The sequence below is a fragment of the Idiotropiscis lumnitzeri genome, chromosome 11, assembly GCF_059441095.1.
Source record: "Idiotropiscis lumnitzeri isolate Australia: NSW breed Sydney's pygmy pipehorse chromosome 11, RoL_Ilum_1.0, whole genome shotgun sequence".
Taxonomy (NCBI): Eukaryota; Metazoa; Chordata; class Actinopteri; order Syngnathiformes; family Syngnathidae; genus Idiotropiscis; species Idiotropiscis lumnitzeri.
Genome location: NC_142401.1, coordinates 2,897,330 through 2,919,008, shown reverse-complemented (window position 1 = coordinate 2,919,008; position 21,679 = coordinate 2,897,330). Strand labels below are relative to the sequence as shown.

The 21,679-nt window shown below is 39.4% G+C and overlaps 1 protein-coding gene and 1 long non-coding RNA gene across 3 annotated transcripts; one reads left to right on the top strand and one right to left on the bottom strand.

Moving 5' to 3' along the window:
• Positions 1 to 1,816: 1,816 nt before the first annotated feature.
• LOC148326743 (uncharacterized) lies at positions 1,817 to 19,030 on the bottom strand. The gene is made up of 3 exons (XR_015845763.1): positions 18,922 to 19,030; positions 2,572 to 2,672; positions 1,817 to 2,020 (listed from the first exon to the last, which is right to left on the bottom strand). It is a non-coding gene; the product is annotated as an uncharacterized LOC148326743 (long non-coding RNA).
• Positions 15,350 to 20,684, top strand: mitfa (melanocyte inducing transcription factor a). Of its 2 annotated transcripts, none has more exons than XM_088308323.1 (9): positions 15,350 to 15,486; positions 16,580 to 16,792; positions 16,899 to 16,994; positions 17,124 to 17,232; positions 17,376 to 17,459; positions 17,733 to 17,789; positions 17,922 to 17,997; positions 18,199 to 18,346; positions 19,555 to 20,684. In XM_088308323.1, exons 1-9 carry the CDS (start codon positions 15,454 to 15,456, stop codon positions 19,951 to 19,953), a joined length of 1,215 nt encoding a protein of 404 aa, XP_088164449.1. In that variant the 5' UTR covers positions 15,350 to 15,453; the 3' UTR covers positions 19,954 to 20,684. The 2 variants fall into 2 exon arrangements, with proteins under 2 accessions (XP_088164449.1, XP_088164448.1); XM_088308322.1 differs by having other exon boundaries at positions 16,580 to 16,807.
• The last annotated feature ends 995 nt before the right edge of the window (positions 20,685 to 21,679 follow it).

Genomic DNA, 21,679 nt, shown 5'->3' with positions numbered 1-21,679 from the left:
ATGTCTCTTGGCTTGCCAGGGAATGCCTTGGGATCTCCCTGGGAGAGCTGGATGAAGGCTGGGCTTCCCGGCACAGGCTGCTGACCTTACTTCCCAATTTTGGATGAGTGGAAGATTGATGAGTGGATGTGGTGATGTATAAAAGCAAAAAAAACTCATTTTCCAAATTCTTGTGGATCCAACTTTGTGAATAATGGTAAAAGATTATGACCCGAAAAATAGTTAAAAGTTGTTTTTCCAACAATGCCACTTGTAGTTTTATTGTGGTATTTAGGATTCTGGATCAGACACACAAAAAAAGGCCGAAAACTGGCACAACATCTGTATCCAGCATTTGATCTTTTGAATAACTAATTATCGTGGCTAGGGAACACAACATGGGCCTTTGAATCGACTTCTGTGCGTAAACAAGTAGCCTTGTAACACGTTGCATCCTTGCTTATCAATCAGTAAAATGCATTTTCATGCTTCCAGTTATGGAGCAGAGAAACACAAATCGGGTTTTGGGGCGGCTGTCCTGCTTGAAGCAAAACACATTTGCCATGGCTCATCGTTTTATGCCACACAATCCGTGCTAAATGCTTTCATTTCATTGTCGAAACGTAGGAGTTTTGCATTCACCCTGCAGTTTTAATTCTAAATGAAAACCAAGTGGGTGTCAGAGTCTCTTAAAAAAAAAAAAAAAAAAAAAAAAGAAAAAATGTTGACTTGATAATTGGAAGACTTCTGCTATATTGTGAAATGAAATCTGGGCAACTCACTAATCTCTACTCACGCAATTGGAGGAAGATGATACAACGCTCTGGAAAATGAAGCACACGTTTTTAAACTTCAGCATTGAAATGGCTGAATCACAACCCATGCTTCCTGTTTTTAGAGGCAGGAATAGCACGACAAGAGTTATCATTTGGCCCAATTCAACTTTTTTGAAAGACAGCTGAAACTTGCCCTTTGCCACGTTTATTAACATGTTCCAGAGTCACAAACGATGTTTTTACATCATTAGCTCCCAAGATATAAATAGCCAAAAAGCAGTTCCTTGAATTAGAGTTCAATGAGGACACTGTGTGCAATTAGTTTCACGGCCGATTTTGTTACCACTTTAAAACGGTATGTTAGGCTCACAGACGCAGTATAGAGCCTATATACTAATTTCATGGCTTAGAGACTTTTAAAATATCTTAAATTAGCTTTGGTTGTACATGTACCGTGTTTTCTCGACCATAAGGCGCACCTTATATATTTATACATTAATATTCTCCAAAACAAACGGGGCGCCCTGCAATGCAAAGCACCTTGTGTAGAGACTGAGATCCAAAGATCTACACAAGCTATTCTTGGGCTGGCTGAGTTGTCACAAAAGCTTCTTTAGCACCTGCGAGACTGCTAATGAGTGCAAGTGCGAGCTAGCAAGCGCGAGCTAGCATGCGCGTGCTAGCAAGCGCGAGCTAGCAAGCGCGTGCTAGCAAGCGCGAGCTAGCAAGCGCGAGCTAGCAAGCGCGTGCTAGCAAGCGCGAGCTAGCAAGCGCGAGCTAGCAAGCGCGAGCCCAACAGGGAAGGTGAGCCTCACACAGCAATACACAAAGTGAAAATTTAGGCCAGGTGTCCCCAAACTTTGTCCTGTGAGGGCCACATAACTTTTCCATTCTGTAACGATCGCAGGGGTGTCTAAACATATACATTTGTTCCAGAAAGCCACACAAAAGCAAATGATAATAACACAGCAAAAAATAAGTCAATAAATAAATAATAACACTATTAATAAAATAAATAACACCGTTTGTGAAATAAATATTTGAGACAAAAACTGCTTTTTATTTGCATTGAACAAAATAATTTTGTCCATTACAGGTTAAACAACCCGCATTTTCATCTCACCATTGTTCAGATTAATTTGACATGGCGAGTCTAGGATTTTTTGCTGGGTATTTTTCCGGTGTTGCTGAAGGGGCCGGGCCAAATGTGGAGGCGGGCTGTACCTGGCCCACGGGCCATAGTTTGGGAACCCCAGATTTAGACGCTGCAATGGAAAAAACAAAAGCACAGTGCATAAAACTTGCTTGGAAAAACTAATTATAGGATGTCCTCTCTGACGGTCACTGAAGTGGAAACGCTCCCGTTGCAAAACACAAAACAAGTGGACTTCCTTCCCTAATCAACAAATAGGTGATTCAACATCGCGTCAATTTGCAAGTGATGCATGCGCGATACCGTCATAGCAACAAGTTCCAGCATGGTGACGATTTGAAAAAGGCTCTTACTCCTCAGACAGCAACAGTGGCAAAGTGGCCTGTTTGCAGCATTTTCTAACATGGAAATGAAAAGGTAAGATTTATTCCGATATTTTTTGATTTATTCTTCCATTCAGCTGAGTAATGCATCCATTTATTTATATATTTTTTCTGCATTAACCAGAGCCTTGCTTGCCATGTTCTGCTTGGCATTGCGACAATCCCACATCCTAACAATTAGCAACAGACTTGTTGTGTGTCTCCGCCAGACATGCACACTGTTTGTGTGGTTTTGACAGAGGCAACTGTGTTATCGGAGAAACAAAACAAAAACACTCACTTTTGAGAGCACGCTATTTCACAGAGCATATGACTTGATGCACATTCTCAGTAGGTCAAGCTTTTTGTCAGGAAGTGCGCTGCCATAAATCAGCGTTCCGCCTTTTCAGGGAGGGAAAAAAAAAATGAACAGTTAAACAGCGACAAAAGTCTGTTGAATTATGTTTAACTCAACACCAAGCCCATTTTTTTTCTACAGTATTTTTAATTTACTGTTTTGAAATGTGAGTACATTTCTGAACAGATGGACAAAACCCAAAAACTCATTCAAGTATTTTTATTTTATTACAATTTTTTCAAATCTCATTCAAGTATTCACGACTTAACATTTTTTAACTTAACTCATCAAACAAGCGACACTGTTAGCAGTAAAACAACAAGAAAAGTGACAACTCGTATGCTGACGCTAGAGTCCTCTCACGTCATTTGTTTAGCCTCGTCTTTCATTTGCAAAAAAAAGCCACAAAAAAAAAAAAAAAAAGTCCAAGCAGTGACAAAGTGACTCTTCACGCAAGTTCTGCTTGAGTGTTTGAATTCAGGAAATGTTCTGGAGTTTTGTAACTCGGAACTGTTTGACAACAAGCATCGTGAATGAGGCCCTTCGCTGGACCAGACTTAGCTACGGTAACGCTGAATACCGCGGTCATGGCGGCAACTTTACTGCCGTTGTTACGCCGTGCATGTTAGACAAAAAAATGAGATATTGCAAGCAGCTTTTGAATTTCATCACCCGCTGTAGCAAATCCATCCCGAAAGACGTTTAACACGGCTGCCTTAGAAGAAGGCACACATGCAGCACTGTCATTCTAAAATCTCAGCTCTTTTTATCTCAGACTTTTCAAAGCAAGCGACAAACTCTCAAAAACATGTCCAGCTGCAAGTTTCCAAAATCATTCATTCCTAATTCAAAATTAAATCGGTAGAATTCACCAAATTGAGTTGATGTGTAACGTTTTGGAAATTTAGCAAAAATAAATATTAAAAAATAGATTTAATATGTATAATAATTATATATTATTTCATGATCTCATATTTATAGTCAAATTTGACATGAACCGAGAAGGTTCATATAGAAAAAGGGTTTAAGTGTGAAATGTTTTTTTTTTTTTCCATGAATTACATTTTTTCACATTGTGATGAAAACCAATTATCTCGGATTAACGACGTGGAGTTTTTAGTCGATATAAAATTAGCCAATGAGCTCCAGCGCATATCCGTGCAAAATGTCTTGCGGGGGTTGCTGCGTAAACTGAGAAGAACAAGCAAGAGATTTGGTCTCTTTCAATGTAAATATGAATAAATAATAAATAAATAAATAAATACGGTACATACGCAAAAGCAAATCATCTCCCTGCATATTGGAACTATGAGGTCAATTTTCAGTTTTCAGTCCGCTTGCAATGTGACATCAAAAAGATAACCAGCAAACAAGAGAGCAACAGCCTGGATTTCATTTCCAAGATGATTTATTGATTCATCATTCTTTTATTGGACATCTGATGTGAAAGATTTTTTTTTTTTTAATTATTTCAGGATAAACACTCAGTACAAGTATTGGAACAGAAATAGAATAAAAGAAAACAACTGACTGGACAGAATAAAAGTTGAAATGTAATTGCAAATGCGCAACATCAAGCTTGTGGCCAATTGATTTCACTAAATTGTTTGGATTCTTAACAACAACAAAATTAATAATAATAATGAATCTGATCCAAGAAGCTCTTTTCTTTTTTTGATGATTCACTTCGAAGGCCAAAATGTTTCCGTTGAGATTGGATGCCGGAAGCAGTCATGCAAATCTAAGCCACCACATTCCCGCCACTGAGTTTCACACATGACCACTTAATGTCGCCATTGTGATGTTACAATTATAGAAAACTTTAATACAATACGTGCCATGGGTGGGCCAGAGAGAGCCCACCCACCATGACGCTGATCTCTCAAAATAAAAGAGAAATTTGACTTTTGTCACTAAGACAATCAAAATATAAAGAAACAAATATGAAATCGTATCAAATATGATCCACGTCTAATGTCTTGGCTTCTTATGACTTTTTTTTGTGCTTCTTGTGTTTTCTTGTCCATTCATGCTGGATCTCTCCGTTCATATTAATGTTGCCGCAAAAAATGATCCTTGGGGGAGGAGAGTGAAGTTTTTGATCTGTGATGTTTTCTACGAAGAAAGTTGGCATTATACTCTTGCGTACGTATTTTTGTGCTTTTTTTGGCTTTAACTTTCCACTGGCAATAAACAAAACCACAGACTTCCCAAGTTTATCGTCAAGACACTATGTTCTAAGTCCAACAAGTAGAAGCTTTGTTTTCACGCAGTATTTGAAGGCAAATTTCCCTTATCGCCCATCACCACTCCGCCCCCCCTCCCTCTCTCTCCACCATTCCCGTTATTATCTCATCCGTTCGACAGGCCGCTGAGAATGGAGCACCATCACTTTGCTGAAATATCTGCGCGATGAGCTTCTCGAAGGAGTGATGTCAAGTTATTCAGGCTCCGAGTGCATTTTGTTTGTGACTGCTCAGTTCCATCCCGCTCAGTTACGCCGTCGGTCAACGGCATTAAGTGATAGTCGTCACTCTCACCCCACAGCTCACATCCCATGGTCGGGGGACGGGGGGGGGGATTCTCGGAAATTGTTGATATATAATAATTTGTTTGATGAACTTTAACATGAAAGCAGGGAAACTTGAATCTTGAGACGAGGTCAAAATTGGCGCCGTTTACACGGAGGGGTAAGCAGTGGCACATGTTCAAATCCAGGCTCCGACCTTCCTGTGTGTTCTCCCGCATTCCAGAAACATTCATGTTAAGTTATTTGAGGACTCTGTCCCGAGCTGTAATTTTGTGCCAGACAAATGGTTGCTTGTCTCCCCACCCAGTTGATGTCATATTGATGTTGAATTGACACTAGATGCCCACGGGGTCCTTTTTGCCATGTGATTATTTGAAATTTAGCTTCGCCTCTCGCCCCATGTCACTTCGGATAGCCTCGAGCTCACCCACAACTCTAATGTGATAAGTGGTATAGAAAATAGACGGATGGATCAATTACTGTCGGTGGATGTGCATTTCTGTTTCTTTGTGATGGATCGGTGATGAGTCCGGGGACGTCCCCTTGAATGGAAACAGGCCAAAAGTGAATCTGATCATCGAACCACCGGAGGAGAGAAGCCAACCAGTTTTTATTTTGCACACATCACCGCCTTTCGATAAAACTCGGACATTCAGAATGAGGCTTGCAATGTGCTTAATTCTCTTTGGAAAATTGGGATAGACGCCAGCATTTGAGTTGCCAAGGTCTTTTTTTGCCCTCCTAACAGTTAGCAAGAGTCACCAATTGAATGGCATTTGAATTTCATGATCGGGCATAAAGCGGGTTCAGCAAATAGCAAATAGTCCAATACCATATGAGCAACATCTCTCAATTTCCAATTGCAAGGAATTTCAGGATTTTATCATTCACGGTCCATCACATCATCAAAAAATTCTGAGAATCCGGAGGAATCTCTGCAAGCGAGTAGACAGGCTGATAAATCAACAGTGAGTGCCTGTGAATTTCAATCCCACTGTGTTAAAAATTGGAAACATTGCGTGAAATATATTACCACGTGAGCTCAATAACATTGCCAGCCATCGGTAGTTATTTTATAATAATTGTCGAAGCATATCCAACTTGGCATTGGAGCGAGAGGCGATGTATACGCTGGAATGGTCACCAGCCAATTAAAGGACACAGATTTGCGAGAAAATGTTTGCAAAGTCTTTGGAATGACTGATTTTTGTAATATCTTGGTCAGAAAGTGTCACGCTCTGAAGACGCACGAAAACGATCCTGATCATTTCAATCAGGTGTGTTGCAGCAGAACAAGTTTGGAGTCCCCTGTTTGAAGAGTTTAGCAAAATTGGCTTTTGAGGTCAGCAACCACACCATTTTTTTATTTTTAAACTTGACCGTAAGATATTTTTCCTCTTTGACTTCACATATTTCACATTTTGTTTATTGATAGCAGACAAACATAATTGCTTGGTTGCACTGAATTAAATATTGGAGCATGCAGAGCAAATCATCGCCAAATTTGATGTGACACCTAAGCTATCCGTGTCCGCATGGTCTCGTGTCTCGGTGCTAAACAAAAACACGATGTTTTTTCCGAAAAGTAATACGACATTAACGTGAGATTTTTAATGAAGGCTTGAAATGAATTCTTGGACGTTGTGCCAAGACATTCTTGTGAGTTTGATTTTTAATATTATGAGGTAAGATGCTTTACTTGACAGTTTGGTGTCAATATAACGCAAGAACAACACAAGACACCATAGACTGTTTCTGTGTAAAGAATGTTTTACGCGGAATGCAAAATCACAGAAAATCATCAAAACATACCTCAGGCGGCATTCTTATTTTTTTTTCAATGCACTTCAGAACGAAACATCCTAATTCTAGATTCTCATCGCATAGTAACTAGTGGTGCAACGGATCACATGAGTCACATCAGCAAAAAAAAAAAGATCAATAGAACTTTGTCTTCCTTTATTTTATAAAACGCTTTTGCCCATTAAAAGAGAAGAAAAAAAAATATATATAGATATTATTTACTTACAATAATTTAATCAGCAAAAGTGTGTTATAAAGTTTTATTTAGCTTGTTTTTTTTTTTCATAATGAAAAATTGCACAATGTTCAGCATTGCAATTAAATATTAAAAAGAATGTCCTATCTGTGCATGTCCTCCACAACCAGTCTGTTGACTGGTGGCATTGAACGCTGAATCAAGACTCTTATTGTGAAGGTGATGAAAGAAAGATCATTGTATAGACTATAATCACATCGAATTTCTGCCCTGAGAGATGATTTACAATTTCACCAGTATTTTATGAAATCCATTAGACTAATTTATGTAGTGGATACTCATAATTACTCAGAGATTCCTTGAAATTTCATTTTTTTTTTTAAATCTGAAGGAACATGAAAAAATTGAAATAAAAGGGATTAATTTGGGGTGAAAACATTTATCTCTTGGGATAAATGTTTTCACCTTCTTGGAAAAAGGTCACATCACAGTACACACTTTTATTCATTTATGAACTTCTGGTATTTTTTTCATCAAGTTTTCTCACTGTAGTCAATACTGAACAGCCTCATGTGGTCACAACTTTCCAGTTCAGTGGTAAATTTGAGACATCCTGTAATCCACAGAGAGACCGGTGAGCTCTCAGATGGATCTGAGGCTCCAAAGACTGACTTTTCAAGGAACAGAAAAAATTCATTTTTCAGCATTTGATTGGTCAATGTGTATCAGGAATAAAAGTGCAAACATCAATGATTTCCTGAAAAAAGGTTTGGCTTTTTTTTTTTGTTTTAATGAGCAATATGTGTCACCTTTAAAAAAAAAAAAAAATTCATTACCTGACAAATACACCACATTAAAAAAAACTAAAACTAATAACTAAACTAATACTAAGCATTTTCCTAAAAACTAAAACGAATAAAAACTAACAAAACTATTCTTAAAACTAATTAAAATGAACTAAATTAGAAATAAAGTCAAAACAAAATGAAAACTAAACAAAAATTAAAAAATCCCAAACTAGAATATCCCGCCAGCTCACTCAAGTGATACCAAAAACGGATGGAAGGGTTGATTTTTAACAAAAATATCATCTTTGCTTTCATGCTGCTAGAATGTTGTAAGAATCTACGGAATTCATTTTTTCGTAAACGTCATCCTAAATCGGGATGTCGGTTTGGTACGTCCGTGAGTACGATTGCACTCAGGCGTAAGAATCTTGATGGCTTCGAAAAGACCCAACATTTACAAATATCATAACTCCACGTGCAGACATTTGCGGTTAAGCGTTGACCTTTACTTTGCACTGGAGGCTTCCTGAGAGGAAGAACGATCGCTTTGTGGACTTTGACTTTTCCATTTTGGTGAATGCTTGAAACTGAGTGAAAAGACTTTTGTTTTTGAACCCCAACAAATAATACCTGCAGCTCTTTTCTCTTGCTACTTTTTCAATGAATTTATTTTTAAACCAAAGCATGCACATACTACCAAAATGCTACACGGCTTCCTAAATTGTATTCCCGTTTAGATCTGGCTGAGCCAATCCATTCCCTTTTTTTTTTTTTTTTTTTTTTACAAAGTTTTTGACTATTCCAAAATAAATGTACCACATTTTTGTGCATAAGCCAAGTTTAAGAGTTCACAGATACAATAGCATAATATATATATATATATGTATTTTTTTTTTTATAAATATATTTTCTTTCTTACAAGTAATGACAGGAAAGACCCAAGGGAGTGAAACACTATTGTTAGTCACTTGAACAAGTGCAAGTTCACACAGAGATTGGACAGATGGGATGTGTTTTCTTCTTGGAAAAGGATATTTAATTCTTGCTAATCTTAACCACTAGCCACGGGCTAAAGAGCAAAAGACATCTCTTTGTCCAGTGCTCCTCCTCTTCAAGAAGTGGTTTGTCCCGACAATATCTGATACTGCTCTTCAGAATGGCGAAAAAGGCATTTGATAAGTCAAGTTTAGGTGAAAGTTTGTATGCTGGATCAACAGTAGACACAACACGCACTTGTTAGCAACTTTGGGCTGTTTCATGAAATTGTAAATACGTGCTGCCAAAACACGTTCCTCGCCAAATCGAAACAAGAAGCTTTGACAAAGTTATCACAATGCAGCGATAAAGTGCTCATCGATACGCTGGGTAGAGTGGAATGAGCATTATTTGTTCAGAAGCTCTTTTTGCAGACCAAAATGTTACGGACTGAAATCAATGCAACTGATTGAGTGAATTCCAATCTGTTTCCAACCCCAGAAAAGTCACGGTTTTATTGTCTTCATCAGTGTGCAGTTAAAAATAAATACGGTACTACAAGGAATGGGCAACTGTTGTACTGCACCGCACTGAGTCGCCCCTAATGCCCCTTGACATGGAAGTGGGCTGTGGGGTTGAATTTCTTTTCATTAATTGCGTTAATCGTCTTCCGCTTGACTTTCATTACATTTAAGTCTACAAAATAAGTCATCCGTCCCCCTAGTTGTGATTGATTGTAGGAGTGCTCTAACTAAAAGTATATTTGGAATTGCAAAAAAAAAATTTAAAATATGCAAACCCTATCCCATAATATTCAGGAGTTTGAGGTGGAGGCCGACCCAAACGCATGGAAGTGAGGCAGGGGTAACTTAAACGGCATTTAATTTGATAAAAAACAAAAATGCAGACAAGGGCATCAAAAAGTACTTCAATTCAAATTAACAGGAATCAAAGCAACAAACAAACAACACAAGCACAACTTGACATGATGAAAAATCCAAACGCTCCAAGGCACGGCAATGGCAGGACAACCGACAGACGACTGAAATGGACAACATCTGACAGGGACAATGAACCAGCAAGAAATCAACGCAAACAGGGAACTAAATACCAACAAATTAACGAGAAAACGTGGAACACCTGGACAAGACAAAAAGGATTGGAGGGTGCTGATTGGTTAACACTTGCGCTTGGGTAAACAAATTCAGGTGGACGCAATGAGCATGACGAGACATACCCAACACCAGGAAAAAACACGAAACTAAATACGGATCCAAAAGACAAAAAAACACAGACTGACATATAGTAAAGCACATTGTTATTCCTTTATCATGATGTCAGATTAGAGTAACTAGTTGAATTATTTTTTGTGGTTGCTGATACATATTATCTACTTCTGGACTCATTGAGCAAGCAGCTTGCAAAGGTGAAGCCGTTTCTTTCTCAGCAGCACGTCAAAACAGCAATCCATGCCTTCGTTACATCTTGACTAGATTACGGCATTGCACTTCATTTTGGAGTCAGCTAGTCTTCCCTCAAGCGCCTCCGTGGATTGGTGATGATATGCAAGACAAATATAGTACCGCAATAATATTACAATTTTCAGTGAGTTGATTCTTGTGGAGGCGAACGCGGTGGACGACTGGTTAGCACGGTTTGTGTTCTCACCGTGCTCGCGTAGGTTTTCTCCGGGTATTCCGGTTTCCTCCCGCATTCCAAAAACATGCATGGCAGGTTGATTAGACACTCGAAATTGCCCCAAGGCATGCGTGTGAGCGTGCGTAGTTGTTGGTCTTTGTGTGCCCTGCGATTGGCTGGCAACCAGTTCAGGGTGTACCCCGCCTACTGCCCGAAGACAGATGGGATAGGCTCCAGCACGGCAGCGACCCTCGTGAGGAAAACGGATCAGATAATGGATGGATGGTTGGATAATGAGTGTTATACTGTATAAACACATTTGAACAAACAAATATGCTCAACTTGTTGTTCCCGTACACAAATAAATCAAATATAATAATATATAATACGTATGGACCATTTTTACAGATTTGACCACCAAAAAGCTCCCACGGATTTACAAGCCACTTCATGCATGCAAAGGTCTGTTGTACTAATCCATTATTTATTGCTAAAATGTATTATTATTTTATCATCACTTTACGTTACGTGTCACGATAAGACACTTAAAAAATACGTCCAAAAGACTTGGGGTTGACCATCTTAATACAATTAACTCTCAGTAAATGTTTGGCAAGATAAAATGCCCCCAAGTGAGGCTTGTCGACACAGGAAGAAATTGAGTCGCTTGAACAATCGGAAATCTTTTCAGGGGTCGAGCAATGACGCTTACGCCTTGAAATGTTATTGGTCCTGAAGGCAAAGTCCAAAACGTGGACCCATGTGCTCTCTTTGAGAAGGTAATAAAACTTGTGTCTCACAAAGATTCTGTGAATAAAATGAGAGCTTGTAGGGGCTAAAAGAGATCCTTTGTTAACATTTGCCTCTGCAACCCAAAGGTTGGGCTGACGGTAAAGGAACTTAAAGGAATACTTGCTTAGGACTTTACAATGAAGGCATTCTTCGTTTTTATCAGTCACTGTTGTGCCGCGGGCCACTTCCACCGAGTTTGTATTTGTCTCCCCAGATCCAAGTCAGTTTCCAGTAATCCAAACAAAGGTGTGCTGTGTGTGTTCTAGTAGCATTACTTGAGATGACATGGCAGATCTTTTTTAATTTTTAGTTTTCATTTGATCAATTACGCGCACCGTTTATATGGTGCGCACGGTTTATGTGATGCATAACTCCGTACGAGTTGACCGACGACCCCGCTTGAGTCATTGAAATCATCAAAAGGGCTCAGGTAACAACCAATCACGGCTCATCTGGTTTCTGGCTTGGTCATGTGATGCTGGCAAGCCAAGCCCCGAGGCACTGTGATGATGTCATTTTCAGTCGACAGCTAGTGACAAAATGGCCGCCCCCTGGGTGGAATTTGATGGATAATTCATATTCCACAAATATATAATATGAATCCGAATACCGCATTTAGACAATGCATATAATATATTATGGTAAGTAAAATTTTAAACTTCACTTGAGATGTGTTTTTCTTTCAACTTCAAAGTAGTTCTTACAGCGTTATTACTTTTGTCAGAAATACTCCAAGGCAAAAATTATTGCATAATTTATGCAACCACAGTTCTTGAAATTAGCTGGTTTGTCAAGCCCTCGTCACAAACTATAAACCTCTTGGCCAATGGCAAGTCGGGCCTTTTAGCCGAACATTCGACGGCCATTACGTGCCAGTTATCAGAAGCTAACGCTGGTAGCGCCATTAGCTTGTGTTAATCTTTGCTAACACTGCCGCTAAATTTACATTTAAGATTCGACCTGGTTGTGCTTCCGTCACTGCTTCAAAGTGGCTCTTTCGCTTTTGAACGTCGGCCAGCCTAACTGCCAAGTCGCTGGCCAAGACACTTGGTGGTTATTGTGGTTGTTAAAGTCCCCCCACCGTTATGTAACAGTCGGGTGGTAGCGCAAAATGGCTCGCTCACAGAAACATTTTCAGAAATAGGAATCCATCGAGTACTCTTATCTGGTTGTACACGGAGTATAATGACAATAAAGGGCATTCTGATTATCCGAGCCGCTTATCCTCACAGTTAGCCATTCATTGAGCAGATGTCGCCATTGATTGTGCCCACAATTAGTTGCATAAACACGCTCTCCATGTTTGGCCGTTGCTAAAAGGTAATGAGCACTAATCATGATTTTTTTTTTGATTCTATTCGCACTTGCCTGAAGCTCACGGCAACTCTTTATCAACTGCGCTCCAGGAGTTTTCTTGAGCTTTATTCCACACATCACCTATTTGCAGAAGCATTTTTTAAACGTGGTGAATCAAAGACAAACGAGACATTGTATGGAATTACTCGTAAGCTCACCACTCCGTAGCGCGTCCAATTGACAACACCTAGCCTATTCAAGTGCGTTTCGCAGGGTGTTTAAAATGCTGCATTTTGCTTCCTTAGATCAACAGAGTTCAATTACACAGCAGCCTGGAGTACAAATTGCGGTGCTTAATTCAATTAAAGTGACGATTAAAATGATTAACGATGACGACACGTGACAACCTCTTTCGGCAGTGTGTCAAGCTCGACCTTCCGCAATCATACGGTTGCAACCAACATTCCTACACAGGGCGACTAAAAAGTGTTCAGCAACAAGTCTCAGAGACTTTTTATCCGATGGAAAGGTCCCACACTGCGTGCAGTCTCCTCCAAAAATATTGTCATGGCGAGGTCAGTTCCTTTGTTTGGGTTGTATACTGAAGACAAAAGTTGAGAATTTCAGCTTTTAGAACAAGTGACGTACATGAAGATGCGTTAAACAACTTAAGGACAAAGCACCTTTTGTTTGAAGGCATCTGCTTTGCAAAAGAGCAAAAGTATTGGGACAGTGATGTAACACATGATGGATGCTTTTACCGCATTTTCCGGACTATAAGGCGCACCTGCATTTAAGCAGGAGCAAGTCCTTTTGAAAAAACAAAAAAACAAAAACAACAATATAGAAGCCGCACCAGGCTATAAGCCGCAGTTTTCTATGTTTTCTGCATGGACAGAACAATTTTGTACTGTGAATGCACATAAAGGTACATGAACAGTGGCTTTTAACACGGCAACAACTTTGCTAATTAAAACACAACAGACGCCAGACAAACAAAATAAATAAATCAACATTTATTTAGCAAATTGTCTGAACTATATAGCGCCCCTCCTGGTGAAAGAAAAATCCACAGAAAAGCCACACCGTATGGTTCAAAATGTAGGAAAAAGTAGCAACTTATAGTCCCTAAAATACGGTACACAAAAATGCATCCAAAATGAAATTTGGAGACGCTTCATCATGCAACCAGACAATGACCGCGGGAATCACGGGAAGAAACTGCAAAGTCGTCGACTAGCCAAGTCAATCACCGGACCTTAACCCAATAGAGGCTACATTTTCCATGCCGAAGAGGAGATTGAAGGGAAGAACCTCCACAAACAAAACAAGAACTGAAAGAGGCTGCATTAAAGGCCTTGAAAAGCATTTCAAATGAAGAATGCAACAGTGTGGTGAGGTCAATGGCTCGCAGCCTCGATGCCGTTAACATTCCACTTTATTCACTTCCAATTCATTTCAAAATGACCGTTCCAATCCTTTTGCTCGCTACAAAAGTGGCTGGCTTCAAACAAAAGGTGCTATGTCTTGCGTTGTTGAGCACAACTACATATGAAGACCGTGACATAAAAGTTATTAGCCTGATTTTCATCGTTTGATCTGAAACTCAAAAGTCTTCAGTTTAGCCCCAAAAACGAAGGGACTGACCTGAGGGGACCGTATCTTTGTGAACCGCTCGGTAGTTGAAATCCATTTGGCCCATTAAAGCACGCTCACTCAGAAGCATTGTTGTCGTCTTTGTTCATTGTTGCGTTGGAAGAAACGGAGCGAGATATCATAGAAGATGGCTATTTGATTTGCCACTGAAAAAAACGTTTGTTTTCTTTGGTGAGAAGACCAACGCACCCCACGGGGCCTGTTTTTCCTCCACACATGCTCATTTGAACTGCAGCCTAATCGTGCACATCCACTATTGTTTCTCACACTGTGGGAGACATTTGGTGGCCAATAAATAAAACCCAGATTGGGACTATCTGTTCTGACATCTTAATTCCATTATTTATGCTGACCGACCTCGTATGATTTGATTCAGCAAATTTCCATTTCAACAGTCTTCGCGTCACCCTTTGGGATGTTGCCAATAGTTGTTTTTTTTTTTAAAAGCATAATCAATTGTTTCCCCCAAAATCCATCTATAAAATCCATTGCCGCAGATATGACGTAAAACCCCCATTAATGCTATTAATATGAACGAACATGTCCAAGCACTGCGTTGGAAAGAATGATGCCCGTGGCGAGACAAAGTCATTTATGAAATATTAAATTAAAAAAAAAATAAATAAGGAAATACTTAAGTTTAAAAACAAATCTCCACCCCCACCTTTAAACAAAATGTTAAAAAGTGAGTGCCTTTTTAAAGACGCTATACATTCGTCTTTTGGTATGTCTGGTTTGGCCGAGAACAGTAGCACTCAGTTGTTAGCCCCGATAATCAGAACAAACAATGCTCTATACTTGATGAGCAGAACTAAAGAATAAATGTTAGTTGGCCTTAAGCTAGCTTTAGTTCGCAGACTACCGGCCAAATAATAAAAAGACTTCTTTGTGAGCTGAAAGTGGTGACGTCAAACGGGACTCCATAAAGACATAAATTCATCGTTTAGCAAGGACAACACACCAGTGGGAGGATTAGTTTCTGTGTCCTCCTCCATTTCTTAACTTGCATAACTAATGAGCCTTAAATCCTTGATAACTTCGCCAAGAAGGCTGACTGCTCCCACATTTACACATGCTAGGCTAACAGGATAACGGGACCGCCAAGTGAATGTAGCCAAGGTGTCTTTTTGAAAGAGTTCCGAACAAATATCATGTTGGAGATGCTTGAGTACAGCCACTACCAGGTAAGATGGCGGATTTTCTTTGGGAGTATTTCAACGCTTGAGGAGGGCGGGGGGGTGGGGGGGGTTGTTTTTCTTGTTTCAATTGTGTCGTAGATTATTTGCAGATCAGCTGCTGGAAAAAATAATTACAGGGCTATTCTGAATCGTGGGCATTTATTTATGGATTCATTTATTTTACATAGCTTTTTTTTTTTTTTAAACTTGGGAGTTCTTTGCAACCACCAACTAGTCAGTGATCATGTGACACAGTTTCCCCTCGATGGGGATTTCTCATAGCTACATTCAGAGTCCACACAGACAAAGTTCGCTTTAATTTTGAAGAATCCAATACTGACTTATGCCCAATTTATATATTTTCATGAACACGTTTTCGCCAGGACTTGAATTCAAAAGCGCCAACCTTCAGACTGCATCACCTTGACGCCACTGAAAGACATTTACATTCAAATTGTTAAGTCCATAAAAATTCATAATGACAAACTGTATTTAATTCTGACTGTATATTAATATGAGTGGTTGGCGCTTCCGTCTCACAGTTTTGCGGTTGCGGGTTCAAATCCGGGCTTCTTTTTGCATTTGTATGTTCTCCCCAGACTTGCGTGGATTTTCTCCTCCAACATTGTGAAAACATTCAAGTTGTGTTCAGTTAAGACTATAAATAGGAGTGAAAAGGACGGAATTGGAGTTTGAGTCTATCAATGGGACGAGTCCCGGGTGCTTTCTGCTTCTTGCCCAAAGTCAGCTGGGATAAACTTTGTACCGCTAACTTAGTTAAGGGAGCTAAAGTAAATTATTCTCATTACCTCACAAGGTTCTACTGCTTTACAATCAATAAAGAAAATGACATTTATTGACCTGAAAAGTTCTTCCTACTAAAAAAAAAAAAAAAAAAAACGGTCGAGAGTTGTTTTTTTTTTATTTGCTGCAACTTTGATCTTGTCGCTAATGGTTAGCACTGTTAGTGCTTTAGCTCGCTTCCCATTCCTTGCTTCTGTTTCATTTCCCGAATCTAAAAGCTGCAAAGCATGATTGCGATTTATAGATGATTGCACAAAGAATTCAAGCAAAATCTCTCCTATTCCGGCTCACGTAGGTGCAATCCCATCTCGAAAATCCCAGCAAGTACCACATCCAGCAGAACCAAAGGCAGCAGGTGAGACAGTATCTGTCCACCACATTGGGAGGCAAAGCTGGCGGCCAGTGCCCCAGCCAGCCACCGGAACACGGCATGCCACCCGGGCCTGGCAGCAGTGCCCCCAACAGCCCCATGGCTCATCTCACCCTCGCCTCTAACTGTGAGAAAGAGGTACGCGTAACAAAGGTCATTATTTCATTACATTTGGGTCACTGGATGCTGTTTATCTCAATTTCTCCTTTTTTTGTTTCATGAAATATTTTTTTATGTCATCTAGATGGATGAAGTTATTGATGATATCATCAGCATGGAGTCAAGTTACAATGAAGATGTTCTTGGACTTATGGATCAAGGCCTTCAACTAAACACCACAGTAATGATCACCTCATTTTCTTACTTAACCCGATTTTGATCATGACATATATTTTCGCATATCTAAAATCACATTCTAAAGAATGTTTGAAACTATTTTTTCTTATAATTTTGCGGGTTTTCTCCGAAGCTACCCGTGTCTGGTAATCTTCTGGAAGTATACGGCAATCAAGGACTTCCCCACCCAGGCCTCGCCATCGGCAACTCGTGCCCAACAAACATCAAAAGGGAATACACAGGTAAAACTGATCGTAACAATGAAAACCATAATCACGAATCGGAATGCATTACTGTTTTTGATGATGATGATCGCAATTGCTATTGTGCGCAATGATGAAATGCACAAGATCCAAATACGTAATTTGCCAAATAATGACTCTAGCTCCTGGCATGAAGCAAGTACTGGGCAAACCTGGAGCCTGCGGCCGGTACGAAAACTATCAAAGATCAGATGGCTTTCCAGTAGGTAAGCAACAGAAAACAAATGCTGAAACTTGTTGCTCATTTGGATTTCAGAAAAAGTGTTCAGTATTTTGTGAATTCCAAAATGGCACACAATATTTGTTAAATTTGACCTTTTAGCTTTGATATAAGCAAGCATATTTCAATGTTTTTACATGTGAACGTAAACAATATGTAGATAACTGCTCCAAGAAAATAAATGTGACATTTGATTATTTTATAGGCTTTGAGTTACCCGTTTAATAGCATAAATCTCACATTTGTCTTTGCTTCAAAGGGGCTGAGGTTCGTGCGCTGGCTAAAGAACGACAGAAAAAGGACAATCACAACTTGAGTGAGTTTTTCACATCATGCTTTTGTTGCAAAAACTATTTGGTTCATTTTATATATTTTTTTTTTTTTTAAAGCAAAATGAAAACGTGTGCTCCAAAAGTTCTGACACATTTAATTTGTACCCAACTCATAGTTGAACGAAGACGAAGATTCAATATCAACGATCGTATAAAAGAACTTGGAACCTTAATACCAAAGTCAAATGATCCGTAAGTATGATTTGAACTCCTCATTGACAGACACACACGTGTTTGTTTGTTTTTTTCATCTTCACATAGCCTAGATCCCTTTAAGTGTAGTGATTTATTGATTTTTTTTTTGCTCTGAAAGGCCATGAAGAATTCTCTGTTGTTCCGGTCAGCTGCTCAGCTGACTCTGACTTTAGACCTTTTGTCTCCTGTCTACCCCAGAGATATGCGCTGGAATAAGGGTACCATTCTAAAAGCTTCCGTGGACTATATCAGGAAACTCCAGCGGGAGCAGCAGAGGACCAAAGAGCTTGAGTGCAGACAGCGGAAGCTGGAGCATACAAATCGTCACCTGATGCTTCGGATCCAGGTGTTTTTCCACTTGCAAATTTAAACATTTCAAAATATTTGGAATCACGTTAAGTTTTATTGCAGAGTACTTCCTTTTTTTCAAGCACGCATACTTGGGTGAAAAGCCTTTGCAGACAAGGAAAATCATTTGAATATATTCACTGGCCTGATCTCAACGCAATAGATCATGCATTTCATTATCAACTCATTTTAGTCCAAGTAATTAAAATTATTGTCAATGTTTAAAACTATGAGACCTTTCCCAAAGTTTCTAAACCTGACGGGGGATTAAGATTACAGTATTTTCCGGACTATAAGCAGCACCTGTATATAAACCACAGCAACTCTTTTTGGAAGGAAAAAAAATATATATATATATATACACATGCCGCACCAGGCCATAAGCCGTACTTTTCTATGTTGATGATAACATAAAGAGCTGTGCATAACTTGTAAACAATGTAAAATGGAGTTCATATCTTACTATAATGTTACTGACACTCAGAATGCCAGCAATAAACTAAACATGTATATAACATCAAATGCCACACAAAGGCAAGCCTCACATGAAAAAGAAAGGCAAATTCGACTCACAAGCGATGCTTTTTTTCGGCACAAACAGCGAGAGGAAATTGTGAGAACACGGGCCGTGAATGGCTGTAAACACGTAATGCTAATGCTGCTTAGCTTAGCAAACTATGGCGCACTATCAACTGGAGGTGTCATGTGAATGTGCCAATAAGAAGACAAGTTCGAAATATCGGGGGAAATAGTTAGTTACGCTAAAGCGCCTTTAGAGGGAGACAAAGCAACATAAATACAGGTCAGCTATAACAAGTCATGATACTCCAACCGGTGAAAGAAAAATCATCAAAAAACCCGCACCGTTTCTAGGAAAAAAGGTGCGGATTATAGTTTGTAAAATACAGTACTCATATTATTGAATATTTGCTGTGGTTTCCAAATGAATGTTGCTGAATTACAATAAAGGCATGCAAATGGTGTAATTTGTGGCATACTAGTCTTCAATTGTGTTAAAAGAACACGACTAGCCTCTAAAGGTCATGGATAACAAATCCATCGTAGCTGTAATACGTAACCTCCATAAAAACAAAATGACCATTTTATGTTCCGCTCAAAGCAGTGACCTGATTGAAGTCGACACGCATATTTTGCCACTGGGCTTTGGCGCAGTTCTGACTGAGTCCTTTTCCGACATTCTCACAGGAGTTGGAGATCCAAGTCCGCGCTCACGGTCTCACCATTGTATCATCCCCGTCGGTCTGCACGTCCGAAATGATGGGCCGGGTCATTAAACAAGAACCTATCCTTGATGACTGCACTTCGGAGGGCTACCATCACGCCTCGGCCCCCGACATGTCCCCCCCAACCACGCTGGACCTCAACAATGGCACCATTACCTTTGACCCCATTCCCACTGATCCTGGGGATTCTGGCCCATACGCAAACCCCAGGACCTGTAAAATGAAAGAATTGGTCAGGGATAATACATTGTCACCAATTTCCCCAAGCGACCCATTACTATCATCAATGTCTCCTGACGGCTCGGTTAATATCCACCACACTTCTAGTTCTAGAATGGAGGACAAGGAGTGTCCATGTTAGTTTGGCTTGACGCTCACTGAATTTGCATTTGTAGCATCTCAGGAATGAGAGACACATTTTCATTAGCAATTGGAATGATCTTTTTCTGTTGTAGATACTGCGGTTCCGTTTTGAGCATGGGTGGCCAAGTCCGGTCCTCGAGTGTCTCTATCCGGCGACGTCTCCCTCCTCCGACACACCTGATTCAAATGATCAGGATCGTAATCATTTGACACAGGTGTGTTGGAGCAAGGCGACATCTAAAACAGGCTGGAAAAGGGCCCCTAAGGACCGGATTCAGATTTAGAGCAGCAGAATGGTACACAGGTTTTAAACTGCCCATAAGACGTATAAATACGTTTTCAAAATTGTAGTCCCCGCCTCCCAAAGACGTATTTATACGTTCTTTTTTTTTTTTTTGCGTCATAGCTCCATGTTTTTATATCTTTAGAACACAATATCCAATATATAGGCCTCGCAAAATGAGTCAATTTTGATTAAGGTGTTTCCTCTTATAAAAACGGCTGGGATGAAATTAGTTCATTGTCCGCGTCTATGCATGGTTGTCAACGTGTCAGGCCTTGCCAATCAGTCCCTGTCTTGCCTCTTACCAGAGCTGGGCACTTGAACATTTTTTTGCCGGGGTGGACCCCCGCACCCCCGCACTTAATAACAAACTTCGGACCGATTGTGCGTCTCGACTCTGTTAATAAAATGCTTTGTTATTCAATTGAACTTCAAGACAGAACACGGTGAAGGGCGTTTTGATTGTAATAAATCATGTTTGATGTTTTCTTTTTTGTTAAATTATGTTTGGATGTATATTTTTTTTGTGTGTATATGTGCGAATGGTTAACATTTAGTAAGTCTTGTTCCACATTTTATATTTGGGTGTTCAACTGAAAAAGTTTGCTCGTTTGCCCACACTGTGTAAATGTACAAATTCACCCAAAATATTATGGCTAAGAATGCAATCAGCATATTTATTGTAATATGCATTCGTGAATTGAAATGGCAAGTTATTGTTTCTGTGTTTTATTGATACTTTTTTTTTATTTATTACAAAAAACAAGTGGGAGAATTTTCTTTTCATTCTGTATTTGAAGTTGCATACATTTTATTCGTGATACTGTAATAATGATACCTCCAATACCACATCCTTGTGCTCCAAAATCAATTCTGGAATCAAAATATTGATCATTTTGATACTTCAGTCATTTGAGCTGGAATTTAAATTACGTCATTAAAAGCAACAATGTGGGAAGTAACTTAACTATTGTGATCTTGTTTAATACTTGGGTGGGAAATGTGTCGAACTTTTCTGGCACACTTTTCACTTTTTTTGTTTTGAAATCAAAATTTAGTGAAAATAGTTTGCTCAGCTATTGCTCACATTATCTAAAAAGGGATTCGGTAATTCAATTTAATTTAAATGATATTTATTTGGTGCCAAATCATAACAGAACTTGTCTCAATGCCCTTAAAAATGCTTGCAATATCTCAACGTTATTTATGCCAAAGACAATTTGCATTTATTTTTATAAAGTATGGACATAATTTGCCATTATCGGCCACATAAAATAATTTGGCAGTTGCGTAGATAATCAGACCAGTTGATGTCTGTAGTCTAATTTGCTGTACTTCTAGCTAAAAAAAAAAATATATATAATAATTAAGTAACCACTTTTGCATGCGCATGTTTTTTGCGATCATAAATTTGGGAACCAAAGGAGGCCTCCGGTGCACT